The sequence below is a fragment of the Hippopotamus amphibius genome, chromosome 8 (assembly GCF_030028045.1).
Source record: "Hippopotamus amphibius kiboko isolate mHipAmp2 chromosome 8, mHipAmp2.hap2, whole genome shotgun sequence".
NCBI classification, from domain to species: Eukaryota; Metazoa; Chordata; class Mammalia; order Artiodactyla; family Hippopotamidae; genus Hippopotamus; species Hippopotamus amphibius.
Window position 1 is genome coordinate 46,895,467 of NC_080193.1, and position 17,473 is coordinate 46,912,939.

General features: G+C 46.3%; 1 protein-coding gene across 2 annotated transcripts in view; it reads left to right on the top strand.

The window, feature by feature from the left end:
- The first annotated feature begins 3,889 nt into the window (after positions 1-3,889).
- Positions 3,890-17,473, top strand: part of CCDC93 (coiled-coil domain containing 93) — an 89,659-nt gene continuing 76,075 nt past the window's right edge. The window contains exons 1-4 of one of the 2 annotated variants that reach the window (XM_057745279.1): positions 3,890-4,098; positions 8,272-8,385; positions 9,883-9,977; positions 16,738-16,849. In XM_057745279.1, the coding sequence (XP_057601262.1) occupies positions 4,057-4,098; positions 8,272-8,385; positions 9,883-9,977; positions 16,738-16,849 (363 nt within the window). In that variant the 5' untranslated portion in view covers positions 3,890-4,056. Of the gene's footprint in view, positions 4,213-8,271; positions 8,386-9,882; positions 9,978-16,737; positions 16,850-17,473 lie in introns of both variants that reach the window. The other variant, XM_057745278.1, reaches the window with a different exon arrangement.

Here is a 17,473-nt window from a genome sequence, read left to right on the forward strand (position 1 = left end):
GGCTCATTTTTCTATTAAATTGTTCTTCCTCATTTGTAAGAACTCCTGTCACGGGGAATGAATATTTTTCCACTTTGCCTTTTAAATATTTTAATGATTTTTTTGACAGGCAGACATTGCTAATATTTATATAGCCTCATCTCTCACCCTTTTCTTTCCTGGCCTGCTGCAGTGAACATTTTTACTGGCAACATGGTGTTGCACCCAAAGGACATAACTATAATGTATTTACCTATTCCCTTTTCATGGGTTATTTACATGGTTTCCAGGTTTTTCTCTCATTAATAACATTATGATGAAGATCTCTGTACATAAGTCCTAAAAGTGGAAGTATCATGTCCAAGGATATTTTTTTAAGTACTTAATAAAGTTTGCCAAATTACTAGTGATACACTATTTCCAGCCCCACACCCCAGGACCACCCCCCACCCCTCCAGGATCGACACTCCAAGTCCTTCCATCCTAAGCACCCACACCCCAGGCCCTGCTGATGAACCCTTACTGACCAGCTTTGTATAGCAGCAAACAAGTTGAGAGGGGCAAGAGTGGGTCCGGAAGGGCAGAGAGGTTGTCCAGAATACCCTAGATGCTCCTTCTGCCTGGAAGGAGATCTTCCCACGGCACTTTCTTCAGATTTGGGTCTCCCTTCAAATGGCGCCATATCCTGACCCCTTCATCTAAAAGATGTACATGATGACAGATCTAAAAGAGCCTCTGACTCCAACTATTCTGTATCACATTACACTGTTTCTTTTTTGTGAAGAGCGCTTATTTCTATCCAATATTATCTTATTAATTTACATGTTTTATTTCTGTTAGCAATCATCTTGTCTGGTTTGCTAACTGCAGTATCTCCAGCACCAGGAATGAGTCTCTGGCACAGAGAGAATGGTTCTCAAATTGGCTGCTCATTGAAATCACCTGTGAAGTTTTCAAATCCATTTGCCTCCCCAAAGTAAGAAATGTTAAATTAAATCATTTTACCATGAAAATGTTAGATATCATTTTCTACAGGGGATACGGGATGTAACAGATGTTCCCAAGCATTTATTCATTGCTGTGTAGCTGGATCCTTGTCAAGACCTTTCTAATATAGTTAATAGGGTGTGATTGTGAAAAATATGGAAATTGTTGGAATTCCTTAATAAAACTATCAGGTTTGGGAAAATGCACTAGAAGAACTCATCTGTGTGTGTGTGTGTGTGTGTGTGTGTGTGTATCCTAGCTTGTGTCCAGAAGCAGAGGGGGTAAGGTTTGCTTATACCATCTGTGCCTCTATTTTTTACTATAGAAATGTGACATGCTAAATATAGGATAGTGTGTTGTAAAATTTTACTGTGTGAGAATAAGTCAGCACGCAATTAAGAATTTTTGGGAAGAACTCATTTAACCTAAAGATTCTTAGTTGGTTTATGGATCTTAAATTTTGTGTGCCACTGTAATCTATAAAGAAACATAATAATAACGTAGTCACTGCAGTTACTACTGTATTGCCCAAGTACACATACCTGTATTGTTTTATATATAAACAATATATTCCAAGGGAAAATATTCCATATTCATGTTTCTCCCCAGATCAATTAAGCCAGACTCTCTGGGAGTGGAACCCAAAGCATTAGTACCTTTTAAAACTCTCTTGGTGATTCCAACATGCAGCCAAGTTTGAGAGCCACTGACATAAAAAGAACTCAGGAATATTTGTTGGATTGTTGGACGGATTATGGAAGGATAAAAGGACACTGTGAATCAGAAACTTGGGGCTCTAGTCCCAGCACCGCCAATAACATGCTATGTGCCCTAAATTGTGTCACTCTACTTTTCTAAATACCCATAGCTGCCTTCTAAGTTCCTGCTTCAAGATTTCACAATTCCCCTTCTTGGTTACAGCAAGAGCCCCAGAGTGGAAGAGCTGGGAGAAACATGAGGACAGAAAGATGGAGGCTTTATGAAAATGTCACCCAGGATAAAGGTGATCCTAACAGGAAGCTCTTTACTATGGCAAACTTTTACCCAGAAAGGAAAGTAATTGTGAGGTTCCCAAGAATCTTGCACCTAGAAGAACATCACACATCTCTGTACTGGATGTGCAGAGGAGGGACAGACTGATCCCTAATCCCCAAATATCCCACTAGGGAGATACAATGTGTGTATGGATACCCTGAGCCAGAAGAAGGGGAGAGAGGCATTTATCTCGGTCCTCACAAACTTCCTCTTCTGCTATTGTCTATTTGAGGTCTTCTCCAAGGCAAACACGTGGGCTACTCAAGCTTTCTTGATTGTTGCCATGGCTATTTTGCTGGATCTTAAAAAAAAAAAAAAAAAAAAGGCATGTTGCCACCCTGACTCTGCTACTGTCACCCTACACAGACAATAAAACAGGAGGGTTTCTTACTGGGAAAGATAGCTGCTCATGTTTCTTTAAAGCATTGCAAAGGCATTTACAATGGGGAACTCCTGTGTGGCCTACCTGAGTCCTATTATTCTTCAGGCCCTATTCTCCAGGCTGCTTTAAAAACAGCTATTTAGGCTTGCCACCACTGACATTGTGCTACCCGCCCCTAGGCATCAACACCTGTCTGGGCATTCAACAGTGGCTACAAATTATCAACCTTTAGTCCCCCTCATCCTATACCATCTCAGAGAAGGACAATTTTAAGATTACAGAAATAACACACCCGGGAAGTTATGAGAGTGGGCACCTTAGACATTGAGTTTCACTGGCTTTACAAGGGTGAGAGCAAAATGTCACACAACACAGGCAAGAGAGTTCTCATAACATCTTAATTTGCATATTCAAGTTGCTCATATTATTGCTAAATATTGTTAGTACTATTTACCAACTACATTTTAAAAGGAAATGGTCATTCTTAGGCTGTTGCCAACAATTTGTTTACTCTGGTTCTGGAGAAATCTCTGTTCTGTCAGGATAAACTCCAGGAGGAGTACAAGGCACAAAGAATTTCTTCAAGGACAAACATTAACTGACTACTTACTTTTTAAGATGCACAACCTCTTTGATCTCAAGGGGCTCATAGCCTCACACTCATCGCTCTGCCCCGCCACCCTCCTCACCACCCCCCCCCCGCCCCCACACACACACACACCCGGGAAAGGATCTTTTCTACAGAAAAGTTTTCACATGTCACCTCTTTCTTCATCAGTTAAAAAAAGGAAGGAAAGAAAGGCTGGAGAAGCCCATTGTGTAGCGGGTGCGAGGGGCTTGTGGCTAGGGACAGCACTCCCTTATACAGCTGCCATCCTCTGGGACAGACAAGGTGTGCGTCAGGTAAATGATGTAGCTAAAATGACATCAATACCGGAGTCGCATTCTTAGAGATGACCTTCTCCTCAGGAAGAAACTGAAACTGGGGATGGGGGTGGGGAGGGCGGTGAGTTTACGGGGAACACGATGCACTGGCTCGGACCCTGGGGAGGCAGAGAGGTGAAGAATTCCTTTTCGGGGACTCGGTTCCCTGGTCCGTATATCAAGAAGTTTGCCCAAGTGCGCGTTAATCAGGGGACACCCCGATTCTGAGCTACAACCAGCCCGGGTCTGAATCGCCAAGCTCATCAGTGCTCAAGCTTTGACCCGGGAGCAAGCGGGCTTCCGAAGTCCGGCTCGCGGAGGGGACCGAACCCACTTGGGGCATCCGATGCCCGTGAGACGCAGAGACGAGAGCCAGGAGGCAAAACTTCCCCAAGATAGAGGAATAATCCCTTTCACAAAGCACCTCGGAGGGAAATGCAGAGCCCTGCCGCGAAGATCCGCAGAACGTGGACCGCGGCTAGCGGCCTGAATTGCGGCCCAGGGGGCTGCTCGGGTCCGGGCCTCGCCCACGGCAGCCCTCGCGCAGGCGTAGTCGCGCCGCGCTCCCGCCCCAGCGCGCATGCTCCGCCGAGCCGCGGCGCTCCCGGCCCGCGGCTGCGGCGGTGGCGGCGGTGGCTGAGGAAGTTCGCGTTTTGCACTCCACCCCGGTAGCAGCTTCGGGGCCGGGGACGGCTTCCTCCAGACGCTCCGCGGGCTTCGCTGCCGCCGCACGGCGGTCCGACGGGATCATGGGGTTGCCCAAGGGGCCGGAAGGCCAGGGTCTCCCGGAGGTGAGGAAACCCCTCTCCCTGGCACGTACGGGTTTGCGACAGAGGGCCGAGCCCGCGGGGCCGTCGGCGCGGGGGGATCCGGCCGCCTTTCGGGCGCCCCGCCCCCTTTCTCAGGTGTGTCCGCGGCCGGGAGCATCGGCGCCGTGCCTGCGGCCCGAGCAACCCCCGGTGTGGGCGCGGGCGCGGACAAACTTCTGCGGCGCTGGCTCTCCTGGGACGGGGGTAGTTTTCCAGTGCCGGTCCCTGCCCAGTCCCTGCCCCGACGCAGCCCCAGACGCCGCGGGGCCCCGGGTCCCACCTCTCCGGCTTCCCCCGGCAGCCCCCCCCCCCCCGGCGCCACGAGGCTCGCTGCAGGGCCCGGGGCCGCTGCGCCCAGCGGTCACGAGACGCGCGCGGGGACGGTCGGGGCTCGGGTTGTGCAAAGGGCGGTGACCTTGTGGCGCCTGCCGCCGCCTCCCGGGGCCCAGGGGGATCCTGGCGGCCGGCCCCCGCCGCCTTGGTGTCGGGAGGGAATGCCGCACTGCGGTTGTCCCGCACCCCGCCGGGCCGGCGGGAGGAAGTTTGGGAGCCGAGCGCGCGCCAGGCCGTGTCCGGCCGGGTCAGCGCGCCGCAGGGTCCGGAGTGGCGACGCGCGCTCCGTCTGTGTGGAGTGGCCAGGCGGAAACGTCGCTGCTTCTCCAGAAGGTAGCGGGTGCCTTTCCTTCCAGAGGTATTTGTTATTAAGTACTCACTCGATCCTGAGGGACAGGGTGATCAACGGTTTCTGGATTCACATACACATTACCTAGGAGGAAAGGGAAAGTGCATTTTCTTTTGGCTGCAAATACCGCTTAGCTCGGTGGTTTGCTTCTGTCCTCTATTCCAGTTGATTTGCTCAAAAGCTAGTCTAGTTGACTAGATTCTTGAAAGAAATGGAATCCACGCCACACCTCTGTCCCCTTTGTAAGGTTCTGAAGCAGGCATTTGGCAGAGGGACTGATTCTTTGACGTGGTGCATGGTCTCTGCACACTTAGCTGCCTGTGGCTTATCTTGCTTCTTTGGCCCCCTCCCCAAACCCTTAGTTCTTAAATCCCACTAGTGCCACTGATTGAGGGATCACTGACTGTTCTGTGCGTGAAAGCTGGAGATGTAGTGATGGAAGGGCAGACTTAATCTGTCAGTGTGTGCTCCCAGAATGCAAATACATTTTGTTATCTTCAGAAAACCTTGCAAGGGTAATGTCAGAACCTTTCTGTTGGGTAACTCCTGACATGCAGGTTGCTTTGATGGGACCAGGGATTGTGAAGACTAGAATCTGTACCGTGATTTGACCTGATATTTCTTTTGTGCCTTCTTTATTCTAGGCTCTCATTAGGTTTTTGCATGGCCTTTTGCTGTGGGCTTCTGTCTAGTCTCCCAGGTTCTACCTTAAATCCCTTCAATTAGTTGCCCCTCTGTACTACCAGTAGTCTTTCTAAAATACAAAGCAACTTCCTCCTGTTTGTCCTTTGTTTAACCCTTCTCTTTCAGGAGACTGGGTCTGATTTGTCACTTTTCCAAGTTTCTGTCAATTAGGAGGCAAACAGAGTGAATATAATCTAATTATTATCACTTAGTGCAAAGACCAGTGCAAATGAATGTGGGTAGTCTGTGTCATTAAGCTGTCACTAGTCCAGTTAATTCATTAAATTCAATTTTGTAAACCCTTTACTGTATGTATGTGAAGCTAGACGTGGCCCTGCCTTCCAGTTTACGTGAGCTGCAGTATGAGACAACTGACACTTTAGTGTGCCTGGTTTAAGAGCTCACAGCATTCATCTTTATCAGAATTTTAGTTTTAACAGTTGGATGTATTACCCAGCCTGGTGACTTTTTATGGCTTCAAGAGAGGATATTCTTTCATTCCCTGCGTGTTAGCCAGTGACCCTTTTGCATTTTGTTTTAGTGTTAATCTGTAAAGTGAATTTGGAGTCCTGTTAACATTCTCCATTCATTGTTTTGTGCCAAAAAGTTACTTCACAGGGTGCATTGCAAAAGTACAGTTCTCCATCCTGAGGGTGAGCGGATGGGAAGCATGGACCACACGCCTGCCGTGGTGTGGGCAGTGGGTGCTCATTAGATGCAAGCTGAGGCAGGTGTGTCCTCCCTCCACACCCCCCCCCCCACCCCAATGTACTGTCCCCTCCTTGGAAGTGTCTTCATGATAAATGATTGAACAAATGAAGGGTTCCTGTTTTACCTCCCAGGATTTTTAAGAAAATACTTATATCATCCCATTTTCCTTTTCTATTCTATTTTTGTGAACCATAACTGTTCTTTATTTCCTGTTTTCTTTGAGTCTCTCAACCTGTAGATGATTCTCAACCATCATAGATCTTTTGCCAAGTAAGAGAAGGTGTGAATAATGAATACTTATTTTTGCATGTCTCCTAGAAACTAGTGAATGCTTCGGAATCCTTGATAGGCTGTACCAGGGTCATTTGAGAGGGAAGTAAAATGAGCGATGTCGCAGAGCTGTCCCCTCCATCACCGCCCGTTGCAAGAGATTGTCACTTTAATAATTCCATGTTCAGCTATGTGTTAACATGTGTGCTCCTTCTCTTGGCAGTTTGTACTTTAAAATAAACTTGAATTTCCTTTATCAGTGTCGTGACTATGAAAACATGTTGTTGGTACATGGCTGGCTGAGGTCATGCACTGTATGTAATGATTGAGCATGCCATTCCATATTTAATAAGTGTGTCCTTGGAGCCTAATGCTGTTCAGAACAGAGAAGTAAACGTGGGTGGATAATATATGGAATATATGGATCCTCCCCTGAACCAGCTAGTAGTATGTCTGTAAAGACAGGCATGCACATTAACACCAGGCGTGTCACTCAGAAGAGGTTGACAGTTGTATGAATGACAGACTATAAATAAAATAGAAATGCAGAGGAATGACCACTTTAAAACGGTACGGTTGACTTTGAATAGGAGCTAGAGTTTGAAGATGGTGTCTGAGTGGTTAGAGAATATCAGGAGAGCAGTGAAGGAGTGGCAGTGAGCAGGGCTTGTCTCAGTTGGCCCCAGCCATGTCTGGGTTGTTTTGGCGGGAGGTAAAGGATGAAGCTGAAAAGATAGGCTGGAGCCCAAGATCTGAATGCCAAACCAAGACATTTGGAATTTATCTGATAGACAGTGAATGATGCCTTCATGACGAGGGCTGGGGGCTGAGCTAAAGAGAGATGGTGAGAAAGCTGTGGTTTAGGCAGGAATGAGCAAGTCGGATTAATAGGGAAGAAAGATTGAGAGGCAGTTGCCATAGTCCTGGCATGATGTGCAAATAAAGGGGAAGGGAGGATAAGTGTGAGATGTGTAGTTAAGGAAGGTTTCGCAGGCATTGTTGGGTAAGGGAGTAGTCAGAGGTGGGTATGAGGATTTGAACCAGAAAACCTTAGCGTTGTGTTCTATAGAGAGGTAGTTTTTTATTTTCTGCAGTAATGGAAGACGGAAAGGCACAGTTCAGGAAAGATAAATGGAGGCAAAAGTACTGGAATATTTAGATATATTGAACTTGTAGATAAACAGCCTGAGAGTGAAGGTAGAATATTAATTAAAAACGTTTAAATCAAATCCCTATTTAAATATATTAAGTAAATTTATTATTTTCAAGGCAATCCTGTTATGTGGCAGTAATTGCCCTGTGATATATCTGAGTTGAAAGCCTTCCTTATATTTGCTGTAGAGATCAAAGTGCAGAGGGGAACATACGTTTGAATTCTTTGTTCTTGCCTCTCTTTGTCAGTAACTTCTAGGACCAAGATGAGTATAAAGTTAAAGAAAACAAGGTACCTGTTCCATCTGAAGGGAGTTTATAATCCAGTCCAGAAGCCTGCCTTATAAGTCACGTGTTAAAGAACAGGACGGTAACGTGCTGGAATCTTCCTTTCCCTGGATTCCTTCAGCACCGGATGAACAGTCCATGCTGCCTGTGCATGTCTTCTTCCCCCACCTAAGAGGATGAACAGCTCGTTGAGGACCAGGGACCCTGTTCTGTGTGACTCTGGCAGCACCGTGTCCCCATGTTCCTGCATGAACGCAGGGATACAGCCAATGTCATCTGCTCCTTGGCAGTGAGATTGTGGCATCGGGAACATACTTGGTGTTCCTTTATTCAAGGGAGCTTTTACCAGTCTTTTGCTTTTGTTTTAGGTGGAAACAAGACTAGATGAAGAACAAAATGTCAAGTTGACTGAGATTCTGGAGCTCTTGGTTGCAGCTGGGTATTTCAGGGCAAGAATTAAAGGCTTGTCCCCTTTTGACAAGGTAAGACAAAGTCTTTCTAACCATTAGGCTAGTTTTTGTCAGGATGGCATGGTTTACTGTGACATTAGGGTATTTTTGGTTAGGATGGCATGGTTTACCATGGAAAGGCGGAAGAGTCTGTGTTTTCACTTCCTCTACGTCCCTATTGCCATTTATCCTGGATTCAGATTCATTATGGAAGTGTTCAAATTTCCTGTTAAAAGAAAATAATCATGTATCAGTAGATACACCTTGAAGTCCTTTCTGTGCACGGAGCTTTGAGAAATACAAATAAGCAAAACAAATAGCTCTTCCTTTCAAGGAACTTAAAGTTCGGGTGGGGAGATAAAGCGTACTTTTAAGATAAAATAATTGGAGGTAATAGGGAGCTATCCCAAGTCGGGGTGCCCACAGACGACTGCCAGGTATTTTCTGGGTGGTAATTGCTGGGTTTGGAGGAGGAAGACGCCACTATAGGATGAAGTCATTTAATTCAGCAGAACCTTACACTGTTCTTATGCACAAGGCATAGTCGTAGGTGTTGAGGGCACAAGGATGAGAACAAAGGCTTTGTACCCAGAGAGCCTGACTTCTCAAGAGCAGGGAAGGGAGACGAGTAAACCAGCGCACATGGAATAGGTGGCACAATTCGGTCCGTGCCACAGTGAACTCTGCACAGAGATGAGGCTGCTTCCCGGTGGAGGGGAGCGGTGAGTCCTCCGATGGGTCGCAGCCCTGGCTGCACACAACAGATTCTTTTGTAATACAGATGCCTAGGCCCCAGGTATTGAAATTCTGGTTCGTTAGGTCTGGGCTGGGGACTGGAATCTGCATTTTTATTATGCATCTCGCATGAGTCGACAGTTTGGCAAGAAATAAGATTCACGGTTGTTCTCATCTGACATCAAGCTGTGTCTGAAAAGGTTTTGTCTCAAAATGGAGTTTTAGCCTTCATCTCATCTGCATCTCAGAGAAATCCCATGACAAAACTATAGCAGGGATTCTCATCTCCTTAAGGTAGAAGAAAAAAATGAGAAGTATGGAAATTAAGTAAGGAGCCGCAGAATGTCACCCTTGTTACCCACATATCTGGTCCATAAAACACATAATTCCTCTGCCGTCTGGCACCTGCCTGTAACTGGATTGAGACGTCTCGCAGCTGAGTGTTAATGTCTGTCCCATCAGTATAAAGGAGATCTGTGCATCATAGGTCCATTTAGTAATAGAAATCAGCTTCTCAGTCCACTGGCCACCTTTCAGGTGCTCAGTAAGCGCAGGTGGCTAGCAGCACTGTACTGAACAGCGCAGGTACAGACTGTTCCCATCTTTGCAGAAAGCTTTACAGTACTCAGCAGTGCTGTTTAGGTGAGTTGTAGTGGATGCAGTCAGGACACATATTGTTTCTCTCTGAGGGTACACAATTTTCTATATAAAAACTGCTTATATTTTATCTACCTTCCACTTCTTCCCCTCTTCCCAAACTAGGGAGAGCAAATAGGTGTTTTTTGTGTCTTGCAGGTGGTGGGAGGAATGACCTGGTGCATCACCACGTGCAGTTTTGACGTGGATGTCGATTTGCTCTTTCAGGAGAACTCTACGATAGGTCAGAAAATGTAAGTTATCAGGCTTTCCATGGGAGAGCCTGAAGGGAGAGAAAAGAGGTAACTCTTGAGCGTGTGTTGTGTGCCAGAAGTCGTGTTAGACTCTTTACCCATAGGCTGGAAGAAGGCAAGTTCTCACAGCTAACACAGGACAGCCGCCTAATGTTACTATAACGTTATAGAGGCTATTTCTGTTGCTTTTTCTTGATCAAATTTCTGTCGACTGCTCGTGTGTCTCTTTCCAAAGGCAGTGAATTTGGATGTAAGCTGAATAGGTAAGGGAAGGAGAATCTCCCCGCAGCGTTGCTCCTGCGTAAGGCAGAGCCTCTCTTGCCTGCTGTTGAGAGAAGGCAGCCTGGACTCCTCGCTAGAGATGTCATGGGAGGGTGCCCTGGCTGGTCCTCCGTAGCTCGCCAGGGGCTTGGTGATTTCCTGAGACCACTGGGATCCCCAGTTCCCCCCAGCCCTGCTCCAGGCAGCTGTGTGACCTTAGGCAGGCCTTGTCCCTTATCTGTAAGAAGGAGGGTTTGTGATCTCAGATCTGTGTGATTCTGTGACTGACTTATTCATTTTTCTGAAGCCTTGTCCTCCCCTAAATGGATTAAAGATGGTTTACAAACATGCCTGGGGAGCAGTAATAGTGGAAAAGTGAAGCAAAGCAAGGGGAAAAGAAAAGGAAAGGCAGAGTTGGGGATAAGGGACACACCTGGGAGGGGCCCCAAAGGTCCTGTTTTTCTAAGGGTGGGACACAGATTTGACTGTGAAAAGAAGGAAAAAAATGCTTAATTATCCAATTTACAGTTTCCATACAGTAGAGGAAAAATAGGTCCCTGTGACTCACCAAAATTCTTAACACTAAGACCAAAAGGCATCTCTTGGCAAGGAGGACATGGTGTTTGACACAGACACTCTCATCAGTGCCCGGCCATGAGTAGTGGGCTCTGCAGCCTGACACCTGTGTGTGGGGCTGTAGCATCATGCCCAGCCACCCCCAGTGAAAAGGCCTCCACTGGGAGGGCACGATGGAGTCCAGGTATGTGGCTCTGCTTCCTGCCAGTCCGGCTCAATCCAGAGGAAGATTGTATTCTTGCTCTTTTGTTTGTTTTTATTTAGGTGCTGTATATGTGAAGGTAAAAAAAAAAATTCAAATACTACCAAAAGGAGTAAAACATACAGTCTCTCCTGCTTCCCATTTTACACCCCAGTTCTGTTCCTGGGAACAGTCATCTTTGGCAGTCCAGGTCTTAGATTCTTCAGAGTGGTCACTAGTACATCTCCAACCATGTATACACTCTGTTTTGTTCAAGTCTAATGAGAGGAGGAAATTGACTCACCTGTACCACTCACTACATCCTCTTCGTCTTCCATCCTCCACTCTTTTAATTATCTGTTTTTTTCTATGATCACTTGCATAATTTTAACCTACTTAAGCTTCTGTTTCCTGACCCATTAACATAAGGTAATTTCTCCTTGGTTCTAAATAGGGTAAACATTTTAGTATCTCCATCTTTCCTTCTATCCTTCAGCCTCCATGTACCATCATAGCATCACTTTTATAATGTTTAGGGTATGATATTTATAGTCTATTCTGTGGTAGCAGTTAATTTTCCATGCTTTATCTACAGGTACATTCTGAAAGTAAATCTATAAACAGTATTTGCAATAAGAACTAAGAATTGTGACGGGGTCAGAAGAAAGGAGCTGTAATCTTCTGGACCGTAATGGTGTTGTTTAAAGGAGAATATTCAAAATATCACAGTCAAAAGCAATCTCTTTTCATTTACTGATTGACTGAGTAAAATTTACTGAACTCCTACATTTATTGAACAATCAGGCATTGTTCTGGATACATTAATGAAAACTGTCCTGCCTTCATGGAGTTTATAGTCTATTGGGGGAGACAGACCAAAAACTAACCTAATGAATAACTAAATTATATATAGGAATAATACGTGCTATGAAAAAAGTTAAAGCTGTGAAGGAGTACGAGGACGTACGTAGAGTGGGAGGCAGTTGTTTTAAGTTAATGTAGGCCCGTTGAGAAGGGATACTGGAGCTAAGACTTGAGGGAAGAGGATTCCAGACAAAGGGAACTGCCAGCCTGCAGGCCCCAAGCAGAAGCTTGCCTGGAGTGGAGTGCGGAGGGGATGCAGAGGACGTAAATGCAGAGGGGTCCTGGGGGCAGATCAGGTGTAGGGCCTTGTAGATCAGAGTAAGGACTTGGGCTTTACTCTGCAGGAGATGGTGAATCCTTGGAGGGTTTTGAGCAGAGGAAGAACATAATCTGTTCTATGTTTAAGAAGGAATCCTAGTCTGATGACTGAATTAAGGGGGAATCAGAGATAATTGTGTAGCACAGCGGTCCCCAGCCTTTTTGGCACCAGGGACTGGTTTTGTGGAAGATAGTTAGGATGGTGTGGCGGGTGGGGGATGGTTCAGGCAGTAGTGCAAGCAGTGGGGAGCAGCAGATGAAGCTTTGATTGCCCACCGCTCAGGTGGCCAGGTTCCTAACAGGCCATACAGGTCTGGGGCCTGGGGGTTGGAGACCCCTGCTTTAGCATGTTATAGTAGTCCTCTCAGGAGATGATGGTGCCCTGAAGAGTGGGCTAGCAGTGGTGGCATTCTGGGTCTATTTTGAAGGTGGAACCAACAGGATTTTATGACAGATTGGATTTGAAGCATGAGTAAGAGAAGAGTTGAGCATGATTCGGAAGTATTTGGCCCAAGCAAGCGGAGGTGGTCTCTGCAAGCCACGGAGAATAAGGCACACTGCAGTTTGCTTCATGTTTCTACAGCTTTTTTCCCTTGCATTTCTGATTGCCTTCTTTTCCCCCTTGTTGACAAAGAAGCATGTCCTTCGACCTGAAGCTAAGATCAGCCAGTCTGTTGACTAACATGAATTCCCCGTCTTCTTGAGCACACTCTTGGTTGAAGCCTCTTTGTGCCCTAGTTTGAGCTGATTGCTTCTTACGTCTGTGGCACCCTGATGTCTTGGAATTTCTTTGCATTGCATTCTTTCTGGGCTATGATTCTCAGTCCCTTATGTGTGTTTCTGATATCCAAAAAATACTGAAAATAGGGTTTTTTTTTCTTTCAAGTGTGGATACAAACTTATTTGGAAGCAAAACATGACCCGAACGGACTTAAGGCTATTTATAGTCTTCATTGATCCCATTTATGTGAATATTCATACATTTTACTGTAGAAATATTCACTTCTTTCCTTATAGGGTGCTGCTCTAGATTTCGCTGGGTCTTACATGATACATAGTATGTGTCCCTTAGGTACACAAACATCTAAAGAATCCAGATTTCTGAAACACGTCTGCCCCTAGAGGGTTTGAATCAGGGGTTGAGGATGTATTAAATTCCCTAGTAAGTACTTGATGTGTAGCTTTTAAGTGCAGAGCCATGAACTACACAGTTGAGGGCAAAGCTGTTGACCGGGGTTTACTTGTAAAGACCCAGCAGACACCTAGCAGTGCATCAGACAGTCGGGTCTTTATGATCTGTAGGAGAAATGGCATAGCCATAGGGCACTAAATTATCCAGAAATCTTTTCTGTTTGTTTTGGAATGTGTTCTCTGTTTGGGGTCCTCCCCACAAAGTTTCTGGTCAGGTACAACTCAGACTCATACTGCCGTGTGTTGGCAGTGCCTCCGCGCATCCCGGCTGCGGGGAGAGGGGCCAGCAGCACCTCTGAGGAGCTCGCTTGCCTGTACAGGGCACGATTATCTTCCGTGTGTGCTCCTTTGGGGCCTTGTCCTGCTCCTTGATCCTTCTTTCATGTGGGTTCCATGAGCTTCATTCAGCCTTCTATCCCCGACCTGTCCTAAAACCCCATTACCGCAGAGTGCTCTGTTCTGAGGTCGATAAAAGATTTTAGGCTTATAACTGAGTTCATTTCTACAACACATATTTACTAGGCACCTGTGTGCAGAGCCCTTGCACGTGCATTTTATTATTTTACCTTCATAGCAACCCTTGAATAGGTAGGACAGGGATTACCCCTTGTTTTATGATGGGCATGTTAGACCAGCAGGACTGGGCAGCTTGCCAAAAGGTCCAGAGTAGGTCATGGAACTTGGAATTTAGACCCTGGTTTAATTCGCTCTCTTTCACACTGTTTGCAGTGGAGGAGGAAACAGTGCACTGAACACTGAGCAAACTAAAGGAATCAAACCAATCACCTGTAATGAAAAGTGGGCGTGTTAAAATCTTAGATTAGGAAACCCACCTGGTGACCTCTGAGATTGTTATTCTCCCTGATTTTCAGAGAGTCAGAGGATCTACTCTGAGCTCCAAGGAGAAGTCGAATGGGGGCTGGTAGGTTTCCACAAGAAGTCTTCCTGACTTTTGCCCTCCACCCCCCCCAGCCCCAACAGGCCTGTGTTTCCCTCACATCCCCACCCCCCTCCCCCCAGGCAGTGTTAGTGCCTTCAGCTGCTTCCACACCTTGCTGACACTGCAGACTTGGCAGTCATGAGAACCTTGTCTGAAGGTAGAGGGTTGGCCGGATGGTGTTGGGATCCCAGCCCCTGATTTTTAAGCTGATTGCCTACATTTTAAGATGATTGTAGGCAATCAGCAACCCTACGCAGACCCACAGATCTGTAGCCACTAGAGGGAGCTCTCCTCCTGCTGAGCCAAGATGTGAGTGAAGAGTTAAGAGCTGCCCTGAGCAAAGACACCAAGCCAGAGTTGGTAACCATCTTCCTTTGCTAAGCTTAGAGAGGGGAGGAGAGCCAATTAAGCACCCATCTCTTCCCCTCACAAGTTTCAAAGAAATTAGGAAACAAGGAGTGGGAGTCTTATGGAAATCAAATTAAAAGTAAAGCTTATCAGAGAGAGAGCCTTAGATGTGTTACAAAATGGGTTTGTCAGTCCTTCCTACCAAACTGTCCCATTCGGGCCCCAGGAAGAGCTGGACAACCAGAGGCTTCCCCACGGGGGCAGGACATGTGCCTCATGGCGGAGAAGATGCACATGTCCTGAGGATGGGCTGCTCAGAAAGGAGGGCCTGCAGGCGCTGCTGGGAGCCAGATGACACTGTCCTTCCTTCCGCATCTTGGACCTTTTGGATAAACTACATGCCCCCTTCTGTTTGCAGTGAAAATGTCCTCCCATGTACTTCTCTCCTAGGAGGTGGGTAGTCCTTCCTTCTGTGAATGTGTGCAGTAGGGGTGTCTTCCCGCTCCAAGTTTTTTCTCTTGACATATTGGACTTGACATTGATATTGTAATCAGGGGAGCTGGGGGTGTGACTGTTTCCCCTCAGCAGTTTTAACCTTGGTCCCACCTTGTAAACTACTGTAGATATGAAGGTGGTTTTGTAGTGTGTTCTCCGGGAATCATTCTCTGGGAGCTGTTAGGCTTCTGTCCCTAGGTTGCTTAGTTTCTACCAAGAGTGAGGGCATGAAACATACTAAAGGGAACATGGGTAAGATAAGTACTCTCATCCAGGCCTGAGTTAGATGTTGGTCTTAAGCGTGTCTGTCTCCTGAGAAGGATTATGGAACTGCAGAAAGACAAAAGTATACGAGATTTCTTTGAATAAGAAATACTTTTGGTAGATAGATCCAAAACTTACTGCATTTGAAGCATCTAGTAAGAACCTGGTGATCTTGTTCACCAGGGCCTTCATCTATTAGAAGAAAGTCTGACACTTGTAGATGAGGCCATAGTAGCTGCTGTAACTGGGTAAGATTTTTTTAGTATCTTAGATGGGGTATAACCTGAACTATTCACGTAGGCAGAGCCAGAGCGCACACAAGGCCACAGCTTGTGACGGTTTCTCAGGGTTCCTAGGCTGTGTACTGTGGCTTTGGGGGTTAGCAGACCCCTTAAATAGCCCCTGTTCACTCCTTTTGAGTCTGGTCCAGTTAAAATGTAAGAAAAAGGAACCAGATAGTTGGAGATCAAATAACAGCTGATTAGAGAAGATTTAAATCTGTGGTGAAATGGACTTCTGCCCCACCCAGGCCAGGGCTCAGCTGGGCATCCAGCGGGGGCGGGTGCTCACCTCTCGACTGAGGCAGGAGATGCTCTGGGCCTCAAGGAGCCTGACTCCTGCTCTCCTCCTCCAGCCACTTCAGGAGAGGACTGAGCAAGGTGACGGAGAGAGATCAAGTGTCCCTCAAGAGAAAGACACCTTCTCTCTGGAAGAGTGAGGGTGCATGGTTCTTCCAAATCTAGGATTAATTTTAGAGTATCAAAAAAATTAAAGGCTATTTTTTATCTCAAAAATATTTTGTATTGAAGTAGAGAACTTTTTTTTTTTTTTTGAGCCTGAGGCCTCATGTTTTGTCTTAATATTCTTGGTACCTGCACAGGGTCTGGTAATTATTTGTTGCCTAAATGATATTTAGAACAATTTTTTAAATGTTTAACCTAGTGGTTTCCAGACTTTGGAAAAAGTAGGGCAGTGAAGTGAAATGTAAAATAATATGCAGCACTAGTAACTTTTTATTTTACCATGTAAGAATGTTAAAAAAAAATAACTACTACCTCAAACATCACCATAACTTCGTAAAGAAACAAAATATTTTGATATAAAAAGTAGGATGAACCCGATCTTAGAATTAAGGATGACGTCAGTTTTGAGGCCTTACATGCACACACACGTCTAACTTGGGCTTATTTTTCTTGCTTTGCCATCGGCCAAGAGAAATGTGGTCATGGTCTGGTATTCCCTCTGGGATGTGGCCCAGACTTGAGAAATGTCGTAGAGCCACATAGTATGTTCTCACTCTTGGCTTGTTTTTCTCCGAGCAGAGCTCTGTCAGAAAAAATTGTCTCCGTCCTGCCAAGAATGAAATGTCCACACCAGCTGGAGCCCCACCAGATCCAGGGGATGGATTTTATTCACATATTTCCTGTTGTCCAGGTAAGAGCATCTGTGGTGTTTCTTGTCCTCTGAACATTGGAATTCCTGTAGCGGGTCTGGCTCTTGGGCCGTCTGGCCTGGATCCTGGGTCTGGTGGGTGTGAAACGGACTTGGTGGCAGCAGAACATGACAGCACTCCTTGGAAGGTTGCGGGTACTCCGTCCACCCTGATTTCACACCATCACCTGTTCTGATCTTTGAATGTTCCCATTAGTAGCCTTTCATTGCCCTTCTGGTAGAGATGGAACTCCATAGCCCCCCATGCGCTGGTCCCCTTCAACCTCTCCAGCCTCAGTTTATGCTTCGCTTTTCTTTGTTCTTTCTGTTCTAGCCCCTCTGACTTTCTTTCAGATTTCCTCATACACACTGTGCTTCTTCCTGTCACGGTGCCTTTCAGCCTGGAAAGGTCTTCCTTCTCTCCTTAGCTTTATCTTCCAGATCTCAGTTCCACCAGGCCTCCTCAGGAAAGCAGGCCCTGATCCCCGGGTCTAGAGCAGCTTCCTTTGCTGTGTCCTCTTAGAGGGTACATTCCCTACCCTCACAGCCATCTTCCTTACTGCAGTTTGTGACTGTGTCCCTTCAAGGGTCTGTCTCTGCCATCAGACTGTAAGCTTCTTGAGGGCA